Below are 27,500 nucleotides of genomic sequence, written 5' to 3'. Positions count from 1 at the left end.
GGTACCAGTATTATGAATTACGTCTGGAAATATTCAAACATTCAAATATTGTGATCACTTCCTGTCCCAGGCCGCCCACTTCCGGGTCCACCACGAGGCGGAGAATGACCCAATCACGGGGCTGAAGCAGAAGACCCTCTATGGCAAGCCCAACTGGGACAACGAGTTCACCAACATCGGTGCAAAGCATCCTGGGTAAACTTCCATGGGCTACAGTTACAGTTACATAATGTCATGAAGATATTGTATATACTCGTGTGTATGTGTGTGTATGTGTGTGTGTGTGTTTGTTCATGTCTGCTCCTGTGCGAGCGTGCTCAGGCGACCAAAGTGAATCTTTATTCGATGCTCGTGCCCATCGTGCGTGGCTTAAGAACCCATATATTAAGTAATAAATCTGAATATTGGTAGGTACAATCCTTTCTTTCCCATAGTTGGTCGGGACATGTCCCTCCGTCCCTATGCAACGTTACACCCTGAACACGAAATATTTATTGCGCCCCAATGTTGACCTATAGTTGGCGCCACGGATTGGTAGACTGTCGGAGTGAGGGTACTAAAAGGTATCGGAATGGGGGCATGTTGGAATGGGGGGCATTTCTGACTGGCAGCATGTCGGAATGGCAGCATGTAACCGGGTGGTCGACTCCGCCGTCGGGTTGTGAATGTGTGCATGAACCGTTGTAATACAAACCGCTTTGGATAAAAGCGTCTGCAGAATCCCCCTTGATATAATCTAAATGCAATGGTCCCCACTCAAATTGTGGTGCCATGGTTTCCATCCTCAGGACCAAAGTGGGCGTGTTCCTGTGCGGCCCCACCGTGCTGGGGAAGGCCCTGGCCCGACAGTGTCTGTCCCACTCCGAGGGAGGCGTGGAGTTCATCTTCAACAAGGAGAACTTCTAACTTGGCAAAACCGATCAAAATGGCGACGAGAACGAACGACTCATCGAATGAAATACATCTCTCTCCTCAACTGATGTAAACATACAAGTATGCATTAGTTTGTACCTCGACATTTGTCAACTACTTCCTGCTGTCTCCTTCAGAAGCGTAACATCAGCTGACATGACACACGTCACCGCAACAGCTGACGCTTCTGAAGAACAATGCATGAAGTGGTCGAACACATGTCAAAGTACAAACTAATGAATACAAGTCTGTTTACTTGAACATAGAAGTTAACCTATCAAGTTAGACTAAATTAATTGATACTTTAAGTGCTGTCGTCTGTTCTTCATTTAGTGAATATATAGCGTCTGGTTCATTTAGTAACATCACGATAGCAGAATCAACCGACCGTGCTACATCAGCGGCGGCAATCTTTGATTGTTGTTGACGTTCAAAATTTACTCCGTCCCTTAAATTAGTTAAACACTTGTGATTGGTCGGCCTATCTCGTACCGAGAGCCAGACCTTATCTGCCGGTTCCCAGTCTTATCCGGATCAATCTGCTCATTAAAATAAAAATAAAAGGGCTTTGTTCCTTTGAACATTAAGATGATGTATGGAGGTGCATAGGCCTCTGTCTGTGTCTCTCTCTCCCTCTCTCTATGCCTATATATGTTATTATAAATGGCGGCCATACCTCCCTGAACACGCCCGATCTCTTCTGATCTTGGAAGCTAAGCAGGGTCGGGCCTGGTTAGTACTTGGATGGGAGACCGCCTGGGAATACCAGGTGCTGTAAGTGGTGTCGGGTGGTTGCCAATAGGTGGCACACTTCCCTCTGGACCCTTGACTCGTTAATCCCGATGCCCCAGTGCAGTGACGGGGACACTGCTGTGGAAGGCGCCGTCCTTCGGAGGAGACTGTAAAACAGAGGTCCTGACTCACTGAGGTCATAAAAGATACCAGGACATTTATCGCAAAGAGTAGGGGTTACCCCGGTGTCATGGCCCAACCAGGCTAATTCAATCTAATAATCCTCCTGTTAAATTGGCTGACTCATTGATTCCCACACTCTTTTATTATAGATATGTTTTGTTGTATAAAGTTGAGATTGTAACACCATGTACTGAACTTCTGCCACTTATGCATAAAGATATATTTCAGAGGAACAATTATTACTGCAAAACCAAACGCAATTCTGGCCTACTTTGAGCAACAACAACAGCGCTGTTGTGTAGCGTGTCGTTGAATTCCCCCCTCCCGGTTCCTCTCTCTGCTCCACCTTGCAAAACAGCGGCATTTCTTGCTTCAAGTTGGCTGCTTGCAATATTACCTGCTTCTGCTTTTGCGTTTCAGTTTCAATGCACCTTTAAAAAATAGATATTTTTATGCCTTTTATACCTCTTAATAACGGATAAAGGATAAAGGAAAAGTAAATGAAAAGTTTGTTTGATTAATAAAAATATATAACATTTTAAAATGTGTTTTGTCTTCTCAATGATACTGAAACTCTCCTTTTTTAGACAGATTCAAATAGGTTGATTAAAACAATATAAAAAAGCAAGTTTTGGTCTTCTCAGGGATACCAAAACTCAGTTTTATTTTTAACCTAGCTCTAAAAGGAATCGTTTCATTTAAATAACCAGAATTGAAGTTCTCTCAAATATTACATGTTTTGAAACATATGAATAGAAATAGTAATTGTAATAATAATAAAGTTAAAATAACGTGTAATTATATTTACATATACATCAATAAATCGAGAGAGAGAAATTGACATATATACATAAATACACCATACTAAAATAACTCAGTTTACGTAATACTTTCATTCAAATGTTTCCAAGCAGTGAAACTGCATAGATTTATAGGAAACAAAACGACAACTTAAAGTGTAGGCCTACTTCGGAACATCAACTTGGAACAAAAAACGACCCAAGAATAACATGTTGGAAAAAAAAGTCAATGTTTATTTCCAGGAATTGCCTGTTCACCATCTCATCCCCCACCCCCTCGGTTACATGAATCTGTACTATCTCCGAACAGTGTCCTGTTATACGTTTCACACACCACACTGCACTACAAACTACAAAGCGTTTAACGGTCTACAAGACGATTGTAATTTCAGCCACGGTGGTGCTTTGTCGCCCCCTAGTGGTGGATAGAACACATTGCACTGCATGTCAGGCGGCGGCGGTGGTGTGTTATTGTGAGTGGTGCCCTGTGTGTGTGTGTGTGTGTGTGCGTGTGTGCGTGTGTGTTGGAGTGTGGGAATGCATGTGTGTGTGTGCGTGTGTGTGTTCTAAATGGCCACAGCGAACACGCAGACCACGCAGTACATGGTCCGGTTCTCCCATCGGACGGTACAGCTTCCTGTAAGATGACGATGAAGATGAAGAAGAAGAGGAAGAATCATCATGAGACCAAAGCAAACCAAACACTGAAATCTAGGGATGCAACCCTAACCCTAACCCATTTTTTTAATCTTTAAAAGCCTTTTCAACTAAATGATTTTTAAAAGCCATTCGATTTAGTTACATTTTTAAAAAGCCTTTTAATTTGGTTACATTTTTAAATCAATTCAATTTCGTAAAAATGTCGAAGCCATTCATTTCAGTATGTCAAAATGTAAACATACTTGACACTTTTAATATTGTACTCTGAAAACAAGGTAGAAAATAGAGCGCTTTAAAAGCTGTGCCATTTCCGAAAGCCAATATCCATTAGCTAACTTGTAGGTATCATTCGGTAAGCCACCTCAACCCTAACCTCCCCCTTAACGAGCGGTCATTAACAATGAGATTAACAAAATCAATACATCAGGCTTAAAAAACGGATTATACCAAAGTAAGCAGATTCAAGACCCAGGGCCTCTATGAATTCTCTTTTTTGCATAGGAAATTTCCTTTCCTATGGAGATGACCCGGAAGTGTTTGGAGGAAAGGTGGTTCAAATTCTAAAAATGCTTAGGAAAGGAGCCTTGATGCTTCCTTTAACCCTCCTTTAGCCTAGGCTACTCCTGAGCAACCTTTACTAAAGGAAAGGTAATAGTGGTATCCCATAATCCTTTACGGCGGCAATATTTAAAGCAACATGCCACAGACGAAGTTTACAGACTCTAAGCCAGGGGTCGGCAACCCTAGTCATATGTGCCACCACTGGCACAGGGCAGCATATTCATTGGCACACTTAAAAAAAAAAAAAAAAACTTTTTTTATTTTTTTTAGCACAATGCGGCAGCATAATCATTACTGTCGATTTTTTTTTGCACTTTATTCTGTTTTGGGCATTTCCAAATTGCAAATATGTTTAAATTAGTTAAAGAAAGCAGTGTTCTGAAATGGGAGAAATATTTACAATATTGTTGCAAGTGGCCTGTATGCATCGCCTTCATATGGTTTTGCAGAGCTGGACATGTCTTAAAGTTATTGAGGTGGATGGTTCCAAAATTCTCATCTAGGGCTCTATTTTAACGGTCTGAAACACAAGTGAGAAGCGCCAAGCGCAAGTTGCTTTGTGGGCAGTTGTATGGCGATGTCGCTAGTTTACCGGCGCGAAAAATGACTCCTACGCCCAGCACAAATATAAAAAGGGTTGGTCTGAAGTAGCCTGATTACCCGTAGGTGTGGTTTGGGCGTAACGTGCAATAAACCAATGAGAGTGCCAGCTCCCATCCACGAGCCATGAGCGCATTTGAGTCTGGCGAGTTGATATTTTGACAGCGCGTCTGCAGTCTCCTTTGAGACAGATGCACATGGATTTCATCTTCAAATGGCTCAGTTTTTGGCCAAATAATACGGGAGTCCTCAAATAAATTTCGGCAAAGAAAACGTAGATGATATAACATATATGCGCTAACTGTTGTTCTATTTAATGATATACGCAATACATTATAAACATTGTTTCTTATCAGTATTGTATGCATTATCGTTATCGACTTGTGTTCCTAAAATGCGTGTGTCCCCCCGTTAATATGCATTGCCATGGACTGTATTATGCGTTACGTGTTTAGTTTGCGTGTGTTTAAACAGATGGAGGCACACACGCGCGCCCGCATACATTCATTCTTTTTAACACTCACTCGCGGTAAAACAATGTTTTCTCACGATCAAATACTCATCAATCCTAAAAGTTATGGGCATGTACACGATGTCTGTGTCCAGAAAATAGGTGTTTGCAGTACGGTGTTTGCAGATGCATTGATTTAAAAGAACAACTTATTACCGCTGTATCAGCTGTTCTTTCCCAAATAATTTACCAAGAATGTGTGGCTAGGTAGATGAGAGAAGCAAAGTGTATGCGCGAGGTGCACAAGCAACATTATGCATGCGCCCTTTAAATAGCATCTGACCAACGCACCACTGACTTTAAACCAGGTATTTCCTGGTTTGTGGCGCAAGTGGTTTCTGAAACTGCAAAATAGCACCAGGCAACATTTGCCCCAGAACATGCCTCCTCCTTTCGCTGAACCGCCCCTTGGGGCGCAAGATCATTCCCTAATTTACCGACGCGTGGCGCAGGAGGGAAAAGCCAGTTGCAAACTAGCAACGACACATGCGCCAGTGATTAAGTTAATTGCGCCGGTTGCAAGATAGGGCCCCTATTCTCGATATTTACATTTCTCACAGTGCAAATATGTTTTTGAATGAAATTCTGAAAATGTGGTTTTAAGATGGGACATATGTCATTATAATTTGTAAGCCCATGTTGCAAATATAACAACAGAAAAACATTTAAAATGTTGATGCATGATTGTGGACTATATGGAAATAGTACAATTCCAGGTCTTCTGGTAATGTTTTTGGTCGCTGTGTCATTATTAGGGCTGGCCCGAATGCCATTTTTCAGGCTTCGAATACTCGTTGGTTTTTCCGAGCGAATATTCGAATACTCGTTCCAGAAAAAAACACCATCAAAGACAACATTAATAATCCCTATATACTCCCTGCAACCGATTTTGATAGTATCTGCATATTTTGTTGAAGATTTAATAGCTTTTGAACGTTAATAGGCTCTGTGCACTAGAACCCGGAAGTCAACTGACGGTGTCGGCATTCTAGTTTCCGGTCTACTTACTGACCCAGTCCATAGCGTGAACATGTCTGACTTTTCTAGATGTCTCCAAGACCTACCGACAATAAATGTTAACGATGTTCACCGCATTGTTGGTGCTAGTTCCCTTGCACCTACAAGCAAGCGGGAAAAAGGATTTAAGATCTATATTTCAAGTTATTTGCATAACTTTGAGGGTAGGTAACAGACTACCGGCTTTTTAGTGAACATTTGTTAGCGACAACATTTTTTTTCTGTATTTAAAACACTTAACTGTCCGTTGTTGTACTAACTGTACCAACGTGTGTCCATTTTTTAGTGTCTAGCAAAGATAAGGGAACATCGGAGGTGATTATCGGAGCATTGTGCCACAGGTCCATGAAGAAATCAGAGAAGCCTCACAGCTTGAGTGTATGTTAAAGCTAGCGATAAACCAACCGTTATAAACAAACCGTTATACGCCTGTTTCTTTTATAACAGTGTCCGCGGGGGGATTTAGCTGAGGTCATATGTTTAATCAATACAAACATGTATAATTAAAAAAACAGCACAAATGTACACACAAGCGCACTTTCCTCGTCAGCCACCACAACACGCAGAAAGCTCCAGCCGAGAGCGCCCACCACGGCCCCAACACAGTGCAAGCACGCGAGCCGCACACAGACACAAACACACCAGCTTCACATTGCCTCAAACTCCACAAATGTCTCTTTTTGTATAGCACTGTAGTGCTCACGGTCAACACACACTGTACTAGTAGCACTGTACTCATGGTCTAAGACCATCGGAACGGGTAGCTCAAGCTCTTCGGGGTCGGAGCAAGGCTCGGGACTCGCCGGTCTCTCTCTTCGCTCCCACACACCAGCCCGTGTTACCGGCTGGAAACTGAGCACAACTGTACACAGCAGTGTTGGTTTGATCCGCCTTCACTCCGTTGAAGCTTGTGAAGTCTTCCAACATTAAATTTCCGTTGTTTGGTTGGGTTTTCCATCTTTTTACTATTTATACTTGCCGTGGTAACTGATATGGGAAGTAGACCGGAAACTAGTATGCCGACACCTGGCGACACCGGAAGTTCGCTTCTAGAGTTGTGCACAGAGCCTATTAGTAGGCCTAAGTAGGTTGAAGTTCCTTAGATTTCCCCGTGAAAGCGAACAGCTGTTGCTCCGTTCCAAATCAGCTGTTCTCTGCCATCTCAGCCCTTACGGGAGCTTTTCAATTCATCCTGGAACGTGCATCTTTTCAGGGAATTTGTACAATAAATCCATAACAAATACCGAATATTGATTGTCTTATGAGTCCATATTATATCCATTATATTGACTGGGTATTCCCAAGACGCTCATGCTCTGCAGCAAGCCAGTCACAGTTGATTGGCGCGGCGCTGTACAGCGAACGTAAACAAACAACTAAGCTAAGGTTTTAAGTATTACTTTTCCTCCAGAGATCCCGCTAATGTTGTGTTATAAAGTAAAGGGAAACAAGATATCTATTCTTCCGCCACCTCTCTCGCTTCTCTGCTTGGTGTCGCTGACGCTTATAGTTTGCCTCCCTCGCTCTGGTAAAAAAAAAAAAAACGAAGCTCCGAATACTGATTTTCCGAACGAGTATTCGAATATTCGAATAATTCGGGCCAGCCCTAGTCATAATTCAGCTTGATTTTTAATATATTGTTGCTTAAGGCACACTGATTAACAAGAAAACTTCAAAATGGCACTGCATGTTGAAAAGGTTGCTGACCCCTGCTCTACGCAAAGACGCATGAGAGACGCGGTAAAGCAGAAGAAGAGTAGAGAAGAAAATACAATTGATAATAATGGATAGCATTTCCAGAAACATTTAATTTGAATCTAAAGGAAATCATTTATCGCTGGTAATTAAGCACACAATATACACCGTAAGAAAATAAAATGCCGACTTCACATTTAAGAAAGACTACTGGGGGCAGTTAATTTCAACATGAAACAAGTTGAGCCTCTTTTTTTTCACATGTGAATTGGGATTCAAGTGGCCTAAAATATTTTCGGCCAAGTCCGAACATAAGTGATTCACACTGTTGGCGACAACCTGGTAGAAATCAATAGGACCAGAAAGCATGGATCAAAAATGAGCTTGATGTAGACCAACTTCGGAAAACTGTAGTTCCACCGCAGAGAAGCTAGAGGTCAGCAATACTCCCCGTCGCGCAATGACGTCGGTTAGGAAAAGTGGAGTCGAATTCATTTTAAACAGCGCTGTCTTTTCCTATGTTCGAAAGGAAGCACCTTTTCATCTCCTTGACCCGATGACGTTTTCCACAAAGGTTAAGTAAAGGAGGCATGAAGGAGGAGATTTGACTATTCGAAGATGTCCCCAGTTTCCCTCCCTAAGAGGCTAAAGCTAAGGTAGCAGAGCAGGTGCTTACCGTCCATGGCCGTGTCCCAGTAGCACGAGTTGGCCGTGTGGAGTCCGGCACCACACTTCTGCATCACCGCACAGTTCACTGAAGACACACACACACACACACACACACACACACACACACACACACACACACACACACACACACACACACACACACACACACACACACACACACACACACACACACACACACACACACACACTAAATGACCACTTTTAAATTAATATACACATATTAATATGCAATTAATGCACATTAAATAGGAGCAAGATTTGCAATTTTCTGACAAAAAATCTAAATGGAGGCATTACCCTTAATCTTACACTATATATTGAATTCTATATTTAAGGGATTCTGCTGACGCTTCAATCCAAATCGATTTACAACCATTCATTCAAAGAATCAGAGACACAGAGAGAGAGAGAGAGAGCGAAAGAGAGAGACACTCATAGAGAGAGAAAAAAAAGAAAGACACACACGTAGATAGAGACACACAAAGGCACACACAGAGACAGAGACACACATTCACACGTTCATACACAGACGATGGAGTCGACCCCTCAGGGCGACAGCCAGCTCGTCAGGAGCAGTCAGGGTGAGGCGTCTCGCTCAGGGACACCTCGAGGACCGGGGAATCGAACCAGCAACCTTCAGGTTACCAGTCAACCCGCTCAACATCCTAAGCTACTGCCGCCACGCACGCACGCACGCACGCACATGCACACGCACACACACACACAGGACGTAGAGCTGCAGTACAATATGGTGACTAGGGATGGGGATCAATAATATTTATTGATATCGATACCATTTTCGATACTCCTTAACGATCCGAGTCTTTATCGATACCACTCTCAATACTTTTCTATTAATTGTTGGGAATACGACGCGTTTTAGTGATGAGGAAAATTTTTAGGAAGTAAATAATTGTATTTTAAATTAAATATGTAATTCTTAATTAATATTGACATCAGTAGTTTTAATAATATATACTAAAATGATTAGAGTCCTATACAACTGTATTAGTAATACAGAAACATGAGAAATACAGTATTACTCATGTTCCTCACAAACTCAAAAACAAAAAATCAATTTACCGTCTCTCTATGAACGCATCATGATAACCTAACTGTCGTTTTACTGAGCCAACCTCAACACATCATCACCCAGCACATCTGAAACTTAATTACTTTTTTAAGATAACTAACTTGTATGCTCCCGATTACAACACCGATTTCACAATTGGATTAATATTTTTAACTGACGGGATTAGCGACAATGTGTGTGCGATTACCGCTCGTACTTTGAGTCGATGATTAAGACGGGCCCGTCTGTGATGCGACAGGAGAAGGAGGAGACAGGAGTCTCTTCAACTCGGAGACAGTCGAAGGTACTGCATTTGGTCTTTATTTGATGCACAATGCTAATGTGCTTGGCCATTGAGGTTGTGTTCCCCCCTTTACAATAAATGATTTTCGCCCCGGTCAGCCATCCTCGCGAGCAAAGTTAACTGCCAGACTTCACTTGTTTTACTTGTAATACCTGTTTGCTAACAATTCCATTCAAAAACATTGGTGGACACGCTGATGCCGTGACGTGACTCGAGGGACACAACATTACGTTACAGGACCTACGGGACAAAGAAAATAATAAATGAACGACGGGACTCGATAGTGGTATCGATAAGCCCAAACGTTAATGATTTTCGGGTTTTGACAAGTGGAACCGGGTCCTTGATAGAACCAGGTTTCGATCCCCATCCCTAATGGTGACATGGGGCACCGGTGAAAGTGTTGGAACGCGGCCCAGGGGGCGGGGCCTGACCTACCAATGTACTTGTAGGGCTTCCCCTGTTTGGCCAGCTGGGTGAGTGACAGCTCGCAGATGGACGAGGTCCACTTGTTCACCTGCTGCTGGTTGTAGTCCACCCGGCCCATGATGCTGTCGATGCACTGGAGAGAGAGAGGGCGAGAGAGAGAGGGCGAGAGAGGGCGAGAGAGAGAGAGAAAGAGACACAAGGTGGAGGAGGAGAACAGTGTAGCCTTAGAGTCATGTGATCGTCATCAGATGGTATTTTTAGCGAAGGGGATTCAATCCCAACGCTGCACACACACTAACGTTATGAGTTCTGATCTCGAGCCACCAGTGGTGAAGTGTTACGAGAGGCAGTGCTTTGGATCCATTAAAAAGTACATTTTGTGGATAATGACTTGGCTTCATAATGCATATAGTTTATTGGGTGCGTGTGTGAGAGGGAATGGTCGAGGATTGAGAGAGAGAGAGAGAGAGAGAGAGAGAGAGAGAGAGAGAGAGAGAGAGAGAGAGAGAGAGAGAGAGAGAGAGAGAGAGAGAGAGAGAGAGAGAAGTGTGTGTCCAACACCAGCTGATTCATGCTGACCGCTCACACTGTCAGCAGACCACCCCCCCTAATCGATGCGTCATTATGTGTAACGTTTCTAATTGGTCAACTCCTAATTAATGATCATTGGTTAAGAACTGGGGTTTGACGTTTACCTCCTTGATGGTGATGGTGGTTTCATCGGGGTTGAACGAGCTCTGTGGATCGAAAACACACACGACAGAATCATCACATCATAAGACCATCACGGACTGAACAAAACACCTATTTGGAGACATTTAGAGGAGAGAAAACACGTTTTTAAATGCACAGTGAGGCGCATTAAAGCACTGCATTAACTTTAGTGGCGACGACATGACGAGTAACGCTCCGCCCTGGATATACTATATACACTATTAATACTATCCGTCTGTTAATGGTGAACAGTGTGCGATCAAACCTCGTCAGTCGGGTGATATTCTTCCATCCTGGCGGTCTGTCGGTGATCCTTTAATAAACGAGGACGAGTTGTTGTATTTACAAAGCGGAGGAAAAAGCGGAGCGCCGACTTCCGTCCCGACTGTCAGACTGCGGCGCCGAGGAGTCTGAGAGAGGGCGTCGCTGGGCCGGTTTTGCGGGGTGCTGCCACTGGTCGGTGTAGGAGTGGAAGTGCAGCCCCGAGAGAGAGAGAGAGAGAGAGAGAGAGAGAGAGAGAGAGAGAGAGAGAGAGAGAGAGAGAGAGAGAGAGAGAGAGAGAGAGAGAGAGAGAGAGAGAGAGAGAGAGAGAGAGAGAGAGAGAGAGAGAGAGAGAGAGAGAGAGAGAGAGAGAGAGAGAGAGAGAGAGAGAGAGAGAGAGAGAGAGAGAGAGAGAGAGAGAGAGAGAGAGAGAGAGAGAGAGAGAGAGAGAGAGAGAGATGTACGGCCTAGCACTTACTATATGACGTACTTAGTTATAGTATTTCGTTGTGTAGGGTCTTATCCTAGCTATCTTTGTTGTATAAAGGGAATGGGTTAACCTAGTGATTGTTAGTGCTTACCACTTGGTTATATGAACATCCATACCGACAGCGATATATTGTTGTTTCTCTTTCTTCTGACAAATGTACTTATTGTAAGTCGGTGTGGATAAAAGCATGTGCTAGCGCCCTAAATGTAAATGCAAAAATAACAAGAGAATAAGATAATATACTGTGTATGAAAAAGGCTTTACTGGTATTCACAAAAAAACAATGAAAAGTAAATGACAGGTCACTTTCTTTTATCATATTCATCAAATATCACACATGCACCTCCTCTGAAACATACACGTGAAACCTATGAAAAGTGCAAATGTGCAAGATTTCACAATAAATATTATGTACATCCTCATAATTGTTTAAACACAAACATTTTAACTCAGTGTAGATAAAAATGTGCCACTTTGATATACCATCTTTCCAAAAAACTCACACACACACACACACACACACACACACACACACACACACACACACACACACACACACACACACACACACACACACACACACACACACACACACACACACACACACACACACAGAATGTAATGCCACACCACACAGTAAAGTCGCTGCAAATGAGTGGTTCAAATCTAGTGGTTTCGTTTACAAAAGAAGGCACACACAGTTTTTGTTGTCGTCGTCACTAACCGGTAAACATGGTACTTGTGCACACGACATTCAAAAAGGTATTTATATCGGTGGGGGGCATCACTAAATTCAGAAATAAATTCATAAATGAAATTCAAAATTCAATGTATTCAGCCAAACTTATATCATGCATGCACCCTACATATGGCTCTTGAGCTATCATAAAGAGGTCCAAAGGATAATTTTAACCTTTGCGTCTTACTCTGCCCTGGCAATAACAACGGGAACGAACCTCAATATTATTATTTTCAACTAAATTATGAACTCTGGTGGAGACAAGGTGTCATTGCACGCTGGTTTGCTCCTGCGCTGGTGTACCTAGAGTTAAAAGGGGCACTGTCACACCAACATTTTACCGGGGCAAATTTTGTACCGCCTACGTAATCTGCGTTCAAAAATTCCAAACCTACCTGGCAACGGACGATCGCGTCGAACGTTGCCTGGAAACGGACGATCGCGTCGAACGATGACGTAAGAAGGTTCATGAACATTCGCGCTCATTCATTGAGCGTCACAAGACGAAATAACATTAAACAGATAACACTTATTTTACAAATGACATTTATTTGCGTTGCTAACTTTATATTTGTATTGTATGTAATTGTTGAGTCGCATTTAGCTAGTAAACTGAGTATCAACACAAGCTAGCTAGACTATGATATACTTGAAACACTCAGTTTACTAGCTAAATTCAATACAATAAAAATATAAAGTAAAAAAATGTGTTATCTGTACGATGTTATTTTGTCTTTGGCGACATGAGTGCGAATGTTTTTTGAAACCTGCCTGGCAACGGACAATCGCGTCGAACGATGACGTAATGTTTCGAACATGAATTATGTAGGCGGTACAATTTTCGCCCCTGGTACAATTTTGGTGAGACAGCACCTTCCCGTCGCATTCACATCATCATCACATTTTTTTTTTTTTTTAAAGGGCCACAGACACGCAGAGAGTCTTCCAGAATAGGCTTCCGTTTTCCTCACTCGGAAGTTTAAAATAAAGTGCACGTGCTGGAGCGTGCACCCCTGCGTCTGGGAGGCGGGGGCGGGGCCTGAGGCGGGGGAGGGGCCACCGTGGGGCCGGCGGCTGCAGGGACGTGGAGGTCTGGTTTCTCGGGCGGCTCGGACCGGTTCAGGGAGAGCGGACGGAAGAGGGAAGGCTGGGGAGAAACAAAATGGTGAATGTTTCTTTATGATGGGCGGGGTTTGAGACAGGCTGGGATTGATTGGGATCCGGGTTCGATGCCCGATTGTATGTAGTGCACATGTTTCTTCTGAGAAAGCAGCTAGCTACTGCTAGTACATTTACGAATAGGTCTTTTTTTTAATTAACGACTGCAATATTGTTAGCCTCATAGCATAATTCGCTAACAATGCTGTGCTTTGTGAATCAAATAGCACTTTATATTTCAATCTTTAAAGCTAAACAAAGCAGGTTTAATTTAATTGACCGCTTTAAAAAACATATAAAAAATATATATCCATTTTTTAAATATATTTTATACATAATAGATAAAAAAAATTATGTATTTTATGCTTAATATGGATATATTTAAAATATACTTTTTTTACATAATATCAAATGTTTTTATATATATTTTATGATTAATATAGATAGATTTTTTTAATAAATGTTATACATCCCATAGATATATTTTTTTTAATAGATTTTATACACAATATATATATATAATATATTTTATTCATAGTATATATAAACTTTTCAAAATATGCTTTTGGGCAACTCAATTTTTTTTGTCATCCACACGTGACATTGTCCCACCTTCTTGTCAGGCCCTAATTGATCCTTTGATGGGATGTCTGCGCTGCCATTGGTTGGTTTGGTGATGACACTAGTCTTCTCATCCACTGCAGGGTCGGGGGCCTCTCTCATTTCAGAAGCTGCTGACATCAAGGAATATGATTCAATGTACACAATCATAGATTTGTTTACATTTACAACGTATAATTCCAAGAAATAGGCTCAAAAACCCATAAACGAAAGGATGGAAGTTTAAGTTGAATCTTAAATCCTGGCAATTTCTAAAGTTGATTAATTAAAAAATGTAAACATGCATATGTATTTAATTATAAATTATCATTACTTGATTCAATTATAAATTAACCTCAGTCTTTGGCATTATCCCGCTGTCGAGACATGTTGATAAGTTAAGTATAAGATTAGTAGATCTAGTCCATTTTATCTTTATATCTCTTCATAAGCTCCATTCTCAAACAAAAAACTATAAAAATGACTGCCGTTGATGTAAAACTAGCGTTGCTTCGCCAGACAAAGCGCAAATTACGCCAGCGGCGGACATATTTGTAGTCTTTGAAAACTGTGTATTCATCCCGCCTCTTATCAGATAAGCCGCCCTGATTGGTCGGTCCATCTCAAGGATATACTCCCCAAACACCCCAGGGAAGAAACCGTGACCTCTACGACGTCTTAATAACCTCTACAGCGAACCTCCCCTCTCCCTCTACCCACCTTTTGTCTCTGTGTCAGGTAAGGGGCTGTCCTGCGGCTCTGCCGACGGTCCCTAGAAACCGCGTTAACGTAAAAAGTGTGAAAAGCCAAACATCACCTTTAAGAAAGATAAAGTTTAGACATTGCTGCGATTATGAATCTGTGTTATATATTTTTTTTTTACGGCAGTGTGGGTGTCATGGCCGGCGGTGGGCGTTGACATCACGGGGATGGGTGGGGGGTGCGGTCCCGTCTCCGCCGACGCGATCTGCTCTACTTCGTAATTGTCGTCATCCTCATCGTCTTCATCCTCATCCTCGTCTTCGTCCTTATTCAGAGCTTTGACGCTAAAGACCTGAGAGTCCGGGTTTATTGACGAGAGAAATCGAAACAGCGTCGTTAATGTCACAAAAATGTTCAGCTCGTTACAGGAAAAAAATATAAATATAAATCTGGGAGATTCCGAACTTTAACTCTTGTGCTTTGACACATAAATCGGAACAAACACATTACCGCTATCGAACAAAGAATCGTTGAACTGATATACAGGAGACTAAGGCTGCGTTCCAATACCCATGCTACCACATTATTTATTACGCGAGAAATAGATTCAGTACATCCAGATAAAAAGTACGGAACAGGCAGAGTGCGCTTCTTACCCACAATGCTTTGCAGAAGAAGATACATGGGTGGCACTAGTTTGCTTATCAGAGAAATCACCTGGGGTCCGTCCCAATTATATGCATACTTGGTGCAACGGTGCGTACTCTGTAAGGGTTGGCTGCGGTAGAAGTAAACAAAGGAAAAGTATGCGATTTGGGATGCAGCCCATGGAGTGACTTTCCATGTTACTCTGCTACTCTGCTAATGGGATTGAGCCTGGATTACACTGGGATTACAAGAAGGATTATGCAACAAAGAGGGCCACGTGACTAGAAGGGGTAAGGGGGGTGGACATTGGGGAAGTCCCGCCTCTTACCTGGCAATGACCAATCACACGCTTAACACACTGGGAGGAAAATGTTAATCACAAAGTCCCGTTTGCGTCTAGTTTATCGAACTTAATCCACTGGCATTTCAATGTTTTTCCTGTTTTAATTATCATGACCTCTGACATGTATATCATTTTTTGTGTTTTTAAATTAATATAAATTTATACTGAGCAAAGAATGGAGGAAGGATGAGATAAGAGAGGATTCCAAAGATGTTAGATTCACTGCAAAAAGGATGTTTTTTAAATGTACATGCATTTATTTACATATGTAAGTGAAATTAAAAGTAAGTACAAAAAAAAAAAGATTGCTATCTTGATTACAGGCGCGAAGTATGACATAATGTAAACATTCACAGATCAAGGCAAAATACCCTCACATATCTGAGGGCTTTAACAATGAATACTCTTTACTTATACAATATATATATTTATGACACAGGTCTTTTCAACGTTCCGTTCACTTGCATGGGCACTTCACAACTTCCGGCGTGAAGTGCCCATGCATAATTATCAAATTATTTTTTGATAATTCATTGGCAACGGATGAATAATGACCGCTGTCAAGGTAAACAAAAGGACTTTTTGCCTTTGGTATCACTCCGCACGTAGTCCGGTAACTTGTCAATGTAATAAGCGGGATATGTATCAACCCAAGCGCTGTCGGTTGCTAAGCGACAACGTCAACGTCTTGGGCGGACTATTTCTCTGCTGATCAACACTATGAATGCTGGTAACAAATACATTGTAAATAAATTGTTTCGTTTTGGGAAGTAGCCGTGTAATAAGAGGGATAATGTATAGAACTTTGCCGGTCATTATCGTAAAATAAGCCCCTTCATGGCGAAGCAAGACACCTCCGCTGCGCGTCGGTGTCCTGTTCGCCCTGTCGGGGCTTATTTTCTCGATAATGACCGGCGTTCTATACATTATCCCTTACATAGTCCCTGAGTCTTATTGGACTCTGGCAGAGGCTGCACACCTGTTGCGCGTTGACCAATCAGTGGTCAGCAGGCTGAACCAGCAGTAAATGCACTCAGTCTCGCACACATATCTGGTGCCTCAATATCACAACATGAATGGCGACAGGAAGATAAATACTAAAATAGTAGAGAAGAAATCAATATAAAGAAATATTATAAATAATGATACTTAAAAGAAATCCTGATATCAATTCATCATTGTTAATATAATACCTGATAAAATGTAAACTAACAAATGTAAACGAACACGCGCAAAGACCAATACACGCTTGCGAAAGTTAACACACAAAATGTAACACAAAAATAACAAACCAGCCATATTTACATGTGATCAAACGAGGCACTCTGATTGGTCCATTGGCTAAGGAGTTATTCCCAACCGGTGAGTCACTTTTCCATGGAGCGGGTTGACTTGAAACTGTAAGGTTGCTAGTTCGATCCTCGGCTCCTCCTAGCTGAGTGTCGAGGTGTAACTGAGGGCGCACTCACACTAGTAATCTGTACCGTGCCCATGTCCGTTTGACACCTGTACCGTACTGAAGTACGATTCGCGTGTCGGCTCATTAGCATCTGTACCGTGGCCTGAGCAGACCTCTTCGATGTGTACTCAGGCCACGGAATTTAACTGTACTTGTGCACGGTTGGCTTGCGATCTAGACTTTAGGGGCGCAGAGGTGTCAAACGGACTTGGGCACGGTACAGATGGCCTAGTGTCTAGGTGTCCTTGAGCAAGGCACCTCACCCGAACGGATCCCCGTCAGAAGGTTGCAGTCGCCCAGAGGGGTGGACTCTGCCGCCGGTGTGTGAATGTGTTTGTGAACGGTTGTAAGTTGTTTTGGAACAAGGCCTAAATCTAAAGATGTCAAGATGGCCGTCATTTCAGGTGGAGGTATTGGGGCATCACGTCGCCCCAGAACTCTTCCGGTTCTCCGGTAGCTCCGCCTCTCCTTCTGGACGGGGGCTGGCTCTTATTGGTCAACTTGGTGCTCTGTTTTTCACTGGATTTAGTCCCTTTTTTCTTCACCTCCTCCTCCTTCCCTTCCTCTTCTTCCTCACTCTCTTCCTCCTCTTCCTTACTCTCTTCCTCCTCCTCTTCACTGTCATCTTCCTGTTCCTTTTCACTATCATCTTCCTCCTCCTCTTCTTCGTTGTCTCTTCCCTCCTCCTCCTCTTTCTCTGTGTCTTCGCTCTCCTGTTCTTCCTCACCTCCTTCCTCCTCCTCCTCTGCTCCTTCCTCCCACTCTTCCTCAGTTTGGCTGCCCTCCTCTTCGTCGCTGCTGTCCTCCTCCTGGGTGCTGCTCGCCGTCTCCTCTTCCTCCTCCTCCTCCTCTTCCTTACTCTCTTCCTCCTCCTCTTCACTGTCATCTTCCTCCTCCTTTTCACTATCATCTTCCTCCTCCTCTTCTTTGTTGTCTCTTCCCTCCTCCTCCTCCTCTTCCTCGGTGTCTTCGCTCTCCTGTTCTTCCTCACCTCCTTCCTCCTCCTCCTCTGCTCCTTCCTCCTCCTCTTCCTCAGTTTGGCTGCCCTCCTCTTCGTCGCTGCTGTCTTCCTCCTGGGTGCTGCTCGACGTCTCCTCTTCCTCCTCCTCCTCCGGTCCTTCGTCAGTGGCGCTCCCCGTCTCCTTCTCATCCGTCTCCTCTTCCTCCTCCTCCTGCTCCGGTTCTTCGTCAGTGGCGCTCCCCGTCTCCTTCTCATCCGTCTCCTCTTCCTCCTCCTCCTGCTCCTCATGCTCCGGTTCTTCGTCAGTGGCGCTCCCCGTCTCCTTCTCATCCGTCTCCTCCTCCTCCTCCACCTCCGAAGATGCACTCTCCTCCTCTTCCTCCTCTCCCTGGGTTTCAGAATCTTCCGTCCTGCTCTCTGCCTCTTCCTCCTCCTCCTCCTCCTCCCCGCCCTCTTCCTCCTCCTCCTCCTCCTCCTCCTCTGTCCCGGCCAAGCTGCCCTTCATTCCATCCTCCTCCTCCTCTTCTTCCTCAACCTGCTGGTCGGTGGTGTCTTCGTCATCTTCGTCCTCCGTTGGCCGCAAGGTGGAGCTCTCCTCCTCCTCCACCTTCTCCTCCTCTTCTCTCCCTGTGACCTCAGAGCCGCTAAGACCTCGTCCTTCCTCCTCCTCCTCTTCTCTCCCTGTGACCTCAGAGCCGCTAAGACCTCGTCCTTCCTCCTCCTCCTCTTCTCTCCCTGCGACCTCAGAGCTGCTAAGACCTCGTCCTTCCTCCTCCTCTTCATCCTCCTCCTCTTCTCTCCCTGTGACCTCAGAGCAGCTAAGGCCTCGTCCTTCCTCCTCCTCCTCCTCTTCTCTCCCTGTGACCTCAGAGCCGGTAAGGCCTCGTCCTTCCTCATCATCCTCCTCTTCTCTCCCTGTGACCTCAGAGCCGCTAAGACCTCGTCCTTCTTCCTCCTCCTCTCTCGCTGTAACCACTGAGCTGCTATGACTTCCCCCTTCCTCCTCCTGCTCCTCCTCTTCGCTTACACTCGTGTCTTGCCCCTTCTCCTCCTCCTCCTCTTCCTCCTCCTCTCCCTCATTGGCTGAGAGCATGTCGGCCACGCTGCTCTCCGATTGGCCCTTGGTAGTGGCCGCCACCTCTTCCTCCTCGGCACTTCCCGTCTCCACCCCTTCTGCACCACCAGGAGGAGGGGTCTCGACACTGACGGAGGTCTGCCTCCTGGGAGAAGGGTCCTGCTCCTGCTCCTGCTCCTCCTCCTCCTCCTCGCTCCGAGACCGGTGCTCTCTCTCCCGCTGGTCTGGCGAGGTGACGGGGGAGGAGTCCCAACCAGATGCCACCTGCGTGACTACTCCCCCGACGACAGCGCCGGCAACCGCGGCTGCGGTGGTCGCCATGACGACGCCGGCCACGCCCGGTCCGAGTCCTCGCGACGGCTTTGCCTCGCCCTCCTCCCCCGCCTCCTTCCTGTTCAGCGATTCCTTTTCCTGCTTCCACCCCCCCGGTCGTTTCCTGGCCAGGGGGGTCGGCTTCCTGTCATCGACAGGAAGTGACGACACATCGTCGGATTTGAGATTGGACGCTTTGTCGGCCGAAGACTTCGGATCTCCGCCGGAGCGTTTTGTCTGCACCATTAGCGGCCGGCCTTTGGCCTTTGCTCCCTTGGGCGAGCGAGGCGGATTGAGCTCGGCGGGTTCCAACTCGACCTCCGACCTTTGGACCGGAACCGCGGCGCTTTGTGCCTTTTCCTTCGTTTTCGTTTTAAGGTGTGACAAAGTCTGATTTTTTGTGTCCAATTTCTGGGAACCATGGGGATTGGATGAAGGTCGGGGGCCCTTGGGATTGGATGATGGTCGGGGCCCCTGGGGATTGGATGAAAGTCGGGGCCCCTGGGGATTGGATAAAGGTCGGGACCCCTGGGGATTGGATGAAGGTCGGGGCCCCTGGGGGTCCGACTGGCCCCAGCTCTTTAAGAGCTCTGTAGGCAGGGCCCGGTGGGGGCTGCAGTCCCCCTTCTGGGTTGAGTGCTGGGGCCCCCAGGGGGTCTGTGGGCCCTTGATCCCGGTCTCCCGGTTCTCTTTCTTGGGCCCCCCTCGGAATCCCTTATCGTCGGTGTGCTTACCCTTCCTCTAGTCCCCCCGACGCAAGCAGAATGGAGGAGAGAGAAAGAGAGAGAGAGAGAGACAGAGAGACAGACAGAGACAGACAGACAGACAGACAGACAGACAGACAGACAGACAGACAGACAGACAGACAGACAGACAGACAGACAGACAGACAGACAGACAGACAAAATCAAGAAAGAGACAAAGATAGAAAAGGAGAAAAATAAAAAAAGGAAGAAAGAAAGAAAGATGGTAAAGAGTTAAAGGGTAACACCTCACAATAAGGTTACGTTGATTAACCATGAGTCAGCTAATATAAGTTACTACGTTAACTAACGATTAACCGTTAATTAATGGTCTATTCATCATACACTGATTGTTCATGTTAACTAAGGTCTTAATGTATACACAATTTAATAGCATTATAGTTAGCCTTGGCCACAACCCTGAAAACGATGCTAATGTTATATAATAATGCTGATGCTAATTTAAGACAACGTTAATTAATGGTTTCTAGTCCATTTGTTAACTGTTGATTAATTGTTAGCTTGTTGTTAATCAATGCTTAGTACTACGTTAACTGACCTTAATAAATGGTTAATTAATGTACCGGTATTTAAAGTGTTAAAGAAGTTAATGAATCATGATCGATGCGCTTAAAATTAATGAATGATATTTGAAAAGAGAAACACAGAAGCAAGGAAATGGTCAAATCAAATAAAAATGAGTGCATGAAGAAGAAAGTGTGTTCGGATTGACAGGAAGTGATGTTCTGGGAATATAATCTAATAATTATCGCAAGTTTTCGGATGTTCTTGGATCTATTTCTCCATCGCCTGCTCGGGCGAAATATTTGATTAAAATCTATTATCAGCAACACGGGAGACTTTAGCAAAATACAATCATCATTTGACAGTTGGTCTGACCGATATCGCTCCCCGTTATCACGATCAAGTCCTTTATAACAACAGCATTTGATAATGTAAGAAATTTTGTTAAGACTGACCTTTTGAACGGGGGACATTGTTAGTGACTGATCGTTGGGGTCCACCTTCAAGAGATGCGTCTGTTAGGGAAACACAGTTAAGAACGTTAATACCCATTCCGATTTGGTGTAAATAAACTAAGATTCTACATTTACATTTAGGGCGTTGAGCAACTGAGCCGTTACAAGCCGTTTGAAAACCTGCCTCTTCTGACACCATCTAAGCGTGTCCTAGATGTGTGCTGGATAGATCAGTCTACCAGCCTATCCAGTGCACTGAAGCAAACGCTGCTCATCTATCCGTCATACATCTAGGTGGACACGCCCACTTGTGATGTCACTAAAAGACAGGAAAGGGCAGATTTTCCTGCATGCTGGCTTGTATAATACCCTCCTTTAAGAAAGTATATATTTTAAGCACACAGTCATGTTCTCACATGCATCATCAATTAGAGTTAATTAACCAATTAGAGGTTACCATGTTGAGGAAGTCAGCGGTGTCCCCCAGCCCCCTGACGCTGTCTGTGTCCGTCAGTCCGTCCAGAACGCTGTCAGCCTCTGTAGGGTAAAACAACAGCAGCACAACTACCGTGAGATCGGGGGGTCGCCGTGGTTACGGTCCCCCTGGTTCCCTGGGAGTTCGTGGGTCTAAGGAACGTGTTTATCCCGATGTGTTACCTGAGAAGAGTTAAGGGGGATGTGATGTGGAGAAAGATTCAAGATTCGAAGATGTAAAACATTATTTTAAATAAAGTTTTTCGTAAAGAATATTTTTTTGATAAATTCGGACGGTCTGAATTCGGGTTTTTGTTCGGGGATAGACCCTGAAACCCTAGTGATTTCATTATCTTTTTATTTATTTGTATTATCATCGTTAATAGTTGTCGTTTGTCGACCTCGCAACCGTTTAAATAGTTAGCATAGCTTTCAACATTACTTTACCTCAGCTAGAATTAGCACAGCCCAACCGATTGAAGGCTATCTTTAAGACGGTGTGTCCTACAATGATCACCGTCTCATAATCTAGAATCACACTGATCATCCGAAAAAAGCTATGAATGCACTCAATTCATAACGAGCAAAAGTTTGGTCCAATGAGAGAATCGAAAGAGAAGAGGGAGGGGTATCAGAAGGGGAGGAATCGGAAGAGGATGGGCCAGAGGAAGGAGGCGGAGCCAAGAGGGCGGGGGATCCGAGGGGGAGGAGTCAGAAGAGGAGGAGCGTCTGAGGAAGAAGGCGGGGCCAAGAGGAGGGGGAGGAGTCTGAGTCCGCGGAGGTAGGTACCCTGGTGTTGGTGCATGCCGTTGTGCACCTGTCTGTGGGCCAATGGCAGCGACGAGGGCGGGGCCAGGCGTGGGGGCGGGACTGTGTTCGTGTGGACAGGAAGGGGCGGGTTGAGGTAGGCCGGCGTCCGGGCAGGCAGCGTACGGAACATGGCGCCGAACTGGTCCGGGGAGCGTTCCTGGAGAGGTGGAGGAGTCAGCTTTAGGTACAGGAAGGTACAGGAAGGTCCATATATTAGGGATGTGTCGGTTGCGACCGATTCGTTACAACGAACGAATCCCGAACGTGAACGACAAGAACTGGTTCCCCAAAACAAGAAGAACTGGTTCTTTGATTCTTTTTTTTAAACATCAACCAAAAATATGGTCACGTAAATAAAATATACAAACGAACAGAGCTTTGTCTCCCCGCGACTTATATTGATTGAGTCTACAATGTTCTCAAAGATTCAGCCAATGAGAGGTAGCAATGGTATTTCAATGGCACCTGGGTAAACCAATGACAAGGCGGTACCGTCGAATATGCGCGCTTTCTGTCTGACGTATCTTGGGTCATACCATTCGACGTGGGGCCACTCATATATCCCCCTACATTTTTTCGAAAATAGACTTGACCTCCATTGGATAAACGCATTTCCCAATCCCAGGAGTCTTTGCTCCATTCTACGTCAATTTAAGAACAAACAAAGAAATTAAACTGCAGTTCGTATTTTTTATTTATGACCATGAAAGTTCTGTAATGCCTGAACAATGAAGAATGAAATGTAAAGTAACATAAAATTATAAATGTAAAACCATGAATGAAATATAGAGAGTAAGCAAGTGGTATAAATATTGATGGGACGTTCGGTTATACTATATAGGAGGTATCGCCAAACGGCGGACCACGGTCCTATCCGGACTCATGACCAATTTAAAATAATAATAAAAATAAGTTTTGTTTTTTTTAAGACGTAATCTGACGTAACGAACGAATCAAAACGACCGAATCAAATGAACGAATCGTTATAGTGAACTGAACTGAAAGAACTAGTTCCCGGAAAATAATAATTTTGCCCATCCCTACCATATATGGGCTTATAGGCGCCATTTTGAAAAACAGTCTAATAACAACAACAACGTAATAACAATAACAATGGTCTTGAAGAAGTCAACGCCCTCGTACGTTTTTTGTCTTTTTTTACACTTTTGTCGTTATCTTTTCCGTAATGTCGAAAGATTTTACACTTTACACTTTTCCGGGAACTAGTTCTTTCAGTTTAGTTCACTATAACGATTCGTTTATTTGATTCGGTCGTTTTGATTCGTTCGTTACGTCAGATTACGTCGTAAAAAAAAAAAAAAAAAAAACGTATTTTTATTATTATTTTGTGTGTGTGTGTGTGTGTGTGTGTGTGTGTGTGTGTGTGTGTGTGTGTCCGTCAAGACCGCGGTCCGCCGTTTGGAGATGGAATCAATCAAAAAAAGAATCAAAGAACCAGTTCTTCTTGTTTTGGGGAACCAGTTCTTGTCGTTCACGTTCGGGATTCGTTCGTTGTAACGAATCGGTCGCGACCGACACATCCCTAATTGTAACCAATAAATACGCTTTGATTATCTTTCTTGAAACATTATGTTTTTTTTAAAACGATTATTAAAAATAAAAAAACGATATGTATAAAGTCCAAACAGAGATCAAATTAAGGTGGTGCTTCATCCAAATCCCGACACATAAGAGCGAGAGACAAAGCGAGAGAGAGAGAGAGAGAGAGAGAGAGAGAGAGAGAGAGAGAGAGAGAGAGAGAGAGAGAGAGAGAGAGAGAGAGAGAGAGAGAGAGAGAGAGAGAGAGAGAGAGAGAGAGAGAGAGACGAGATACAAAGAGAGAGACGAAGCGAGAGAGAGAGACAGAGACTGTCCGTCTGTCTTTGTGTGTGAGCACCACCCTTGCCCCGCCCTAAACAGGAGCTGTTCCTCCACACACACCCTCTCTCTCCTGCGGACCCGGGCCGAGAGGCTCCTCTGGAGGGTGGAGGTGGTTGTCGTGGTGACCGTGTCCCCCAGGATCTCCAGGCCGCCGCCCTCTAGGTAGTCCTCGGTCAGGTCCTCCTCCTCTAGTGTCACGGGGTCGAGGGTGGGGTCGCGGGGTCGTGCCAGCACCACCAGGTGGCAGCCGCCGCATGCTGCCTAGGAAACACCAAAAAATAAATTGTTGTGTTTTCACTTTGTTTTGTGTTTTGTACTTTTATGAATGTCTCTTGGGATACTCTTGACGGTAGAAGCAACAATAGTAATGATTTGCGGCTAAATCGCATTTAAGATTTTGTGGCTAAATCGCTTTTAAGATTTTGTGGCTAAATCGCTTTTAAGATTTTGTCACTATATCACTTTTAAGATTTCCTGCTAAATCGCTTTTAAGATTTGCAGCTTAATCGCTTTTAAGTTCTGCAGATAAATCGCTTTTTAAGACTGACTGATATTAAGATTTTCCGCTAAATCGCTTTTAAGATTTTGTGGCTGAATCGCTTGCTAGCGTTCTTTCTGCGGAATTAAAAATACAATGAAGACATTGCAACTGCTTTTTGTCTTAGCGAGTCCCCTCCAACAGCAGCGAAAGCGAACACGTGTTAGCTTGGAATCGTGCCAAATTTCACCTTTTAAAGTTCGAAATTTCTTTCCACCTTGCCAACTCACCGATATTAATCCCAGTATGACCCCTCGTTTAGTTGTTTGTTTTAAACCAACGTATTTTTGTCGCTGAAGAAGCTAGCGAAGGCGCTAACGTCGTTAGCGTAGCCAAAACAAGGGCGTAACTAGTGCCTTGGGGCAGGGCAGTGTTTCTCAACTGGTGGGTCACTACCCGAAAGCGGGTTGCGGACATGTTCGGAATGGGCTAATTATATATATGAATACTAGGGCTGTAACGATACTCGTATCGAAACCGAAATCGCGACACTCAAAGCCACGAACCTGTCTCGCTGTGTGAGAAGGCAGAAGCGCGATATGCCCTTTCTAACTCTCCGGTCAAATTGTCTGATTGAAATTTGCTAATAATTTGTCTAAATAATAGTCTGCTGACAGCGCCCCCTCCTATCGATGCCGTAAGTATGCGACGAGATGCCCTCTCTGTGATGAAGGCTCTCCGTGGCTACGGAGGATTGCATTTCTCCACAGCCGTCGAAGTCCTCATATGCGATATGAACGACATTTATCCAGAGTGGGACAAGCGCGAAAAAAATTGCCTGGGTGATCCTGTCTCTATTGTTTTGTGTGATTTGACTGGCAGTTTGTCTGCTTATAGGTCGGAATGAAGCGGCCACCGATTATTGACAGGATGGGTACTTTATTCTACCGGACTCGTTCGCTTCTTCACTAGACACACGTGCTACTCGCTGACGTCACTCACACACGCATACGCACACTGCCATTCTCGCACACACACATATGCTGCTCGTAACACTATGGCCCGTTATTGCGACGTTCATGTTAGACGTTCATGTTTTTCCCCATCTATTGAAAGTTAGGCTATTAAACATGTTGCATTCTATACGGCCTGATTATGTCATTATTTAAGCTAAATAGCCTAATAAGAAGCGCTAATAAGGATATTTGACTAAACCAACCAAACAGTTCAGGGTTTTTGCCTACCAGCAAAAAGCATCCACCAACTGCAATCTTTGGTTATTTCTTTATTAATTTAGCTATACTTTAATAGTATTCTTTCTGTTTTCCCTGTTCAAATCTGTTCAGTATTCCAAATTATTTGTTATTAAATGTTACATTAAGTTAATTGGTATATAAGTGTTGTTTGAATAAAATGCTTTTTAAATTTAAAAAAATCGTGGGATGTATCGAACCGTGGGTCAAAAATCGTGATACAAACCGAATCTTTTTTTACTTGACTCTTATTGCTAGAGTAATCTGATTTGAATAAAGGGATGAAAATATCTGTTTATTCATTTTTATAAAAGTTTATTAGGACATTGTGCGTGTGTGCTCACTAACTCATTTTCTAATAGTAAGCTAACCAAGTGAAGACCAACTGGCCAGACCAACTGAAAGAAATTGTGCTAGTGTACACTAGCATTAAGTACATTATAGGTACATTATCCTCTACACAGCACATAGGGCCACCTGGAGGAACTACAAGGTGCACAACATTTTACTTCAGACCGGAGTGAAGCTTTCAAATGCAAATCGTGATTGATCTGTATGGTCGATTTATATTGTTTTTGTAAAAAAAAAAAAAAGAAACATGGTCGAACGATGTGCTTGGGGTACATGTAACACGGACTGTGGGTATCCCGAGAGGCTGCAGAATGGGGTATATTTCATCCCTTTTCCCAAGCCACAACTGGACAAGTGTGTAATGTGTGGAATTCCAGAATACCAACAGAATTTAAGTTTGTCACCTTCTGTATGTATTTAAAGTTTTGAATATACCCCTCCATAGCGTAATGTAGTCCCTTTGGATTCAAAATGTCTCCAAAACCTGCTTTGACAGACTGTCAGCTGACATTTTTTCATTTGTTTTTTTTATCCAGTCTGCTTTGGGCATGACTTAGCGACAGGTCAATTGTGTGCAACAGCTCCACCTACTGCCTGGACGCGGTACTGCAGGAAGTGGGGGCAGAGTGTGGGCTGGAACTGGTTGGTGAAGTTCTCCTCCCCCAGGCCCAGCTTGCCGTGGCGACCATCTCCAAATGTGTAGAGCAGGCCGCTCTCTGGGGAATCACCATGGCAACGGCAGGTCAACATACTGGGGGTATGGCTAAATTACAGATGTATGTATGTATGTATGTATGTATGTATGTGAGTGAGTGAGTGAGTGAGTGAGTGAGTGAGTGAGTGAGTGAGTGAGTGAGTGAGTGAGTGAGTGAGTGAGTGAGTGAGTGAGTGAGTGAGTGAGT

General features: G+C 44.1%; 2 protein-coding genes and 1 non-coding gene across 3 annotated transcripts in view; 1 reads left to right on the top strand and 2 right to left on the bottom strand.

Annotated features, from left to right (window-relative positions):
- The first annotated feature begins 1,574 nt into the window (after nt 1-1,574).
- On the top strand, nt 1,575-1,693 carry LOC130386744 (5S ribosomal RNA). The gene has a single exon (XR_008896203.1). It is a non-coding gene; the product is annotated as a 5S ribosomal RNA (ribosomal RNA).
- Nucleotides 1,694-2,824: 1,131 nt separating this feature from the next.
- Nucleotides 2,825-11,306, bottom strand: dynlt3 (dynein light chain Tctex-type 3). The gene is made up of 5 exons (XM_056594696.1): nt 11,146-11,306; nt 10,862-10,903; nt 10,176-10,299; nt 8,348-8,425; nt 2,825-3,264 (listed from the first exon to the last, which is right to left on the bottom strand). Exons 1-5 carry the CDS (start codon nt 11,170-11,172, stop codon nt 3,194-3,196), a joined length of 342 nt encoding a protein of 113 aa, XP_056450671.1. The 5' UTR covers nt 11,173-11,306; the 3' UTR covers nt 2,825-3,193.
- Nucleotides 11,307-12,638: 1,332 nt separating this feature from the next.
- The window catches only part of LOC130385945 (X-linked retinitis pigmentosa GTPase regulator-like), a 23,397-nt gene continuing 8,535 nt past the window's right edge, over nt 12,639-27,500 (bottom strand). The window contains exons 9-18 of the mRNA XM_056594731.1: nt 27,190-27,314; nt 24,577-24,777; nt 22,615-22,792; nt 21,809-21,888; nt 21,352-21,411; nt 15,012-15,182; nt 14,849-14,900; nt 14,141-14,259; nt 13,382-13,517; nt 12,639-12,673 (exon numbers count right to left, since the gene is read on the bottom strand). Of these exons, the coding sequence (XP_056450706.1) occupies nt 12,639-12,673; nt 13,382-13,517; nt 14,141-14,259; nt 14,849-14,900; nt 15,012-15,182; nt 21,352-21,411; nt 21,809-21,888; nt 22,615-22,792; nt 24,577-24,777; nt 27,190-27,314 (1,157 nt within the window). The remainder of the gene's footprint in view (nt 12,674-13,381; nt 13,518-14,140; nt 14,260-14,848; nt 14,901-15,011; nt 15,183-21,351; nt 21,412-21,808; nt 21,889-22,614; nt 22,793-24,576; nt 24,778-27,189; nt 27,315-27,500) is intronic.

The sequence above is a fragment of the Gadus chalcogrammus genome, chromosome 7, assembly GCF_026213295.1.
Source record: "Gadus chalcogrammus isolate NIFS_2021 chromosome 7, NIFS_Gcha_1.0, whole genome shotgun sequence".
Classification (NCBI taxonomy): Eukaryota; Metazoa; Chordata; class Actinopteri; order Gadiformes; family Gadidae; genus Gadus; species Gadus chalcogrammus.
The sequence above is the reverse complement of the archived record's forward strand: the minus strand, read 5'-3'. Positions and strand labels throughout refer to the sequence as shown.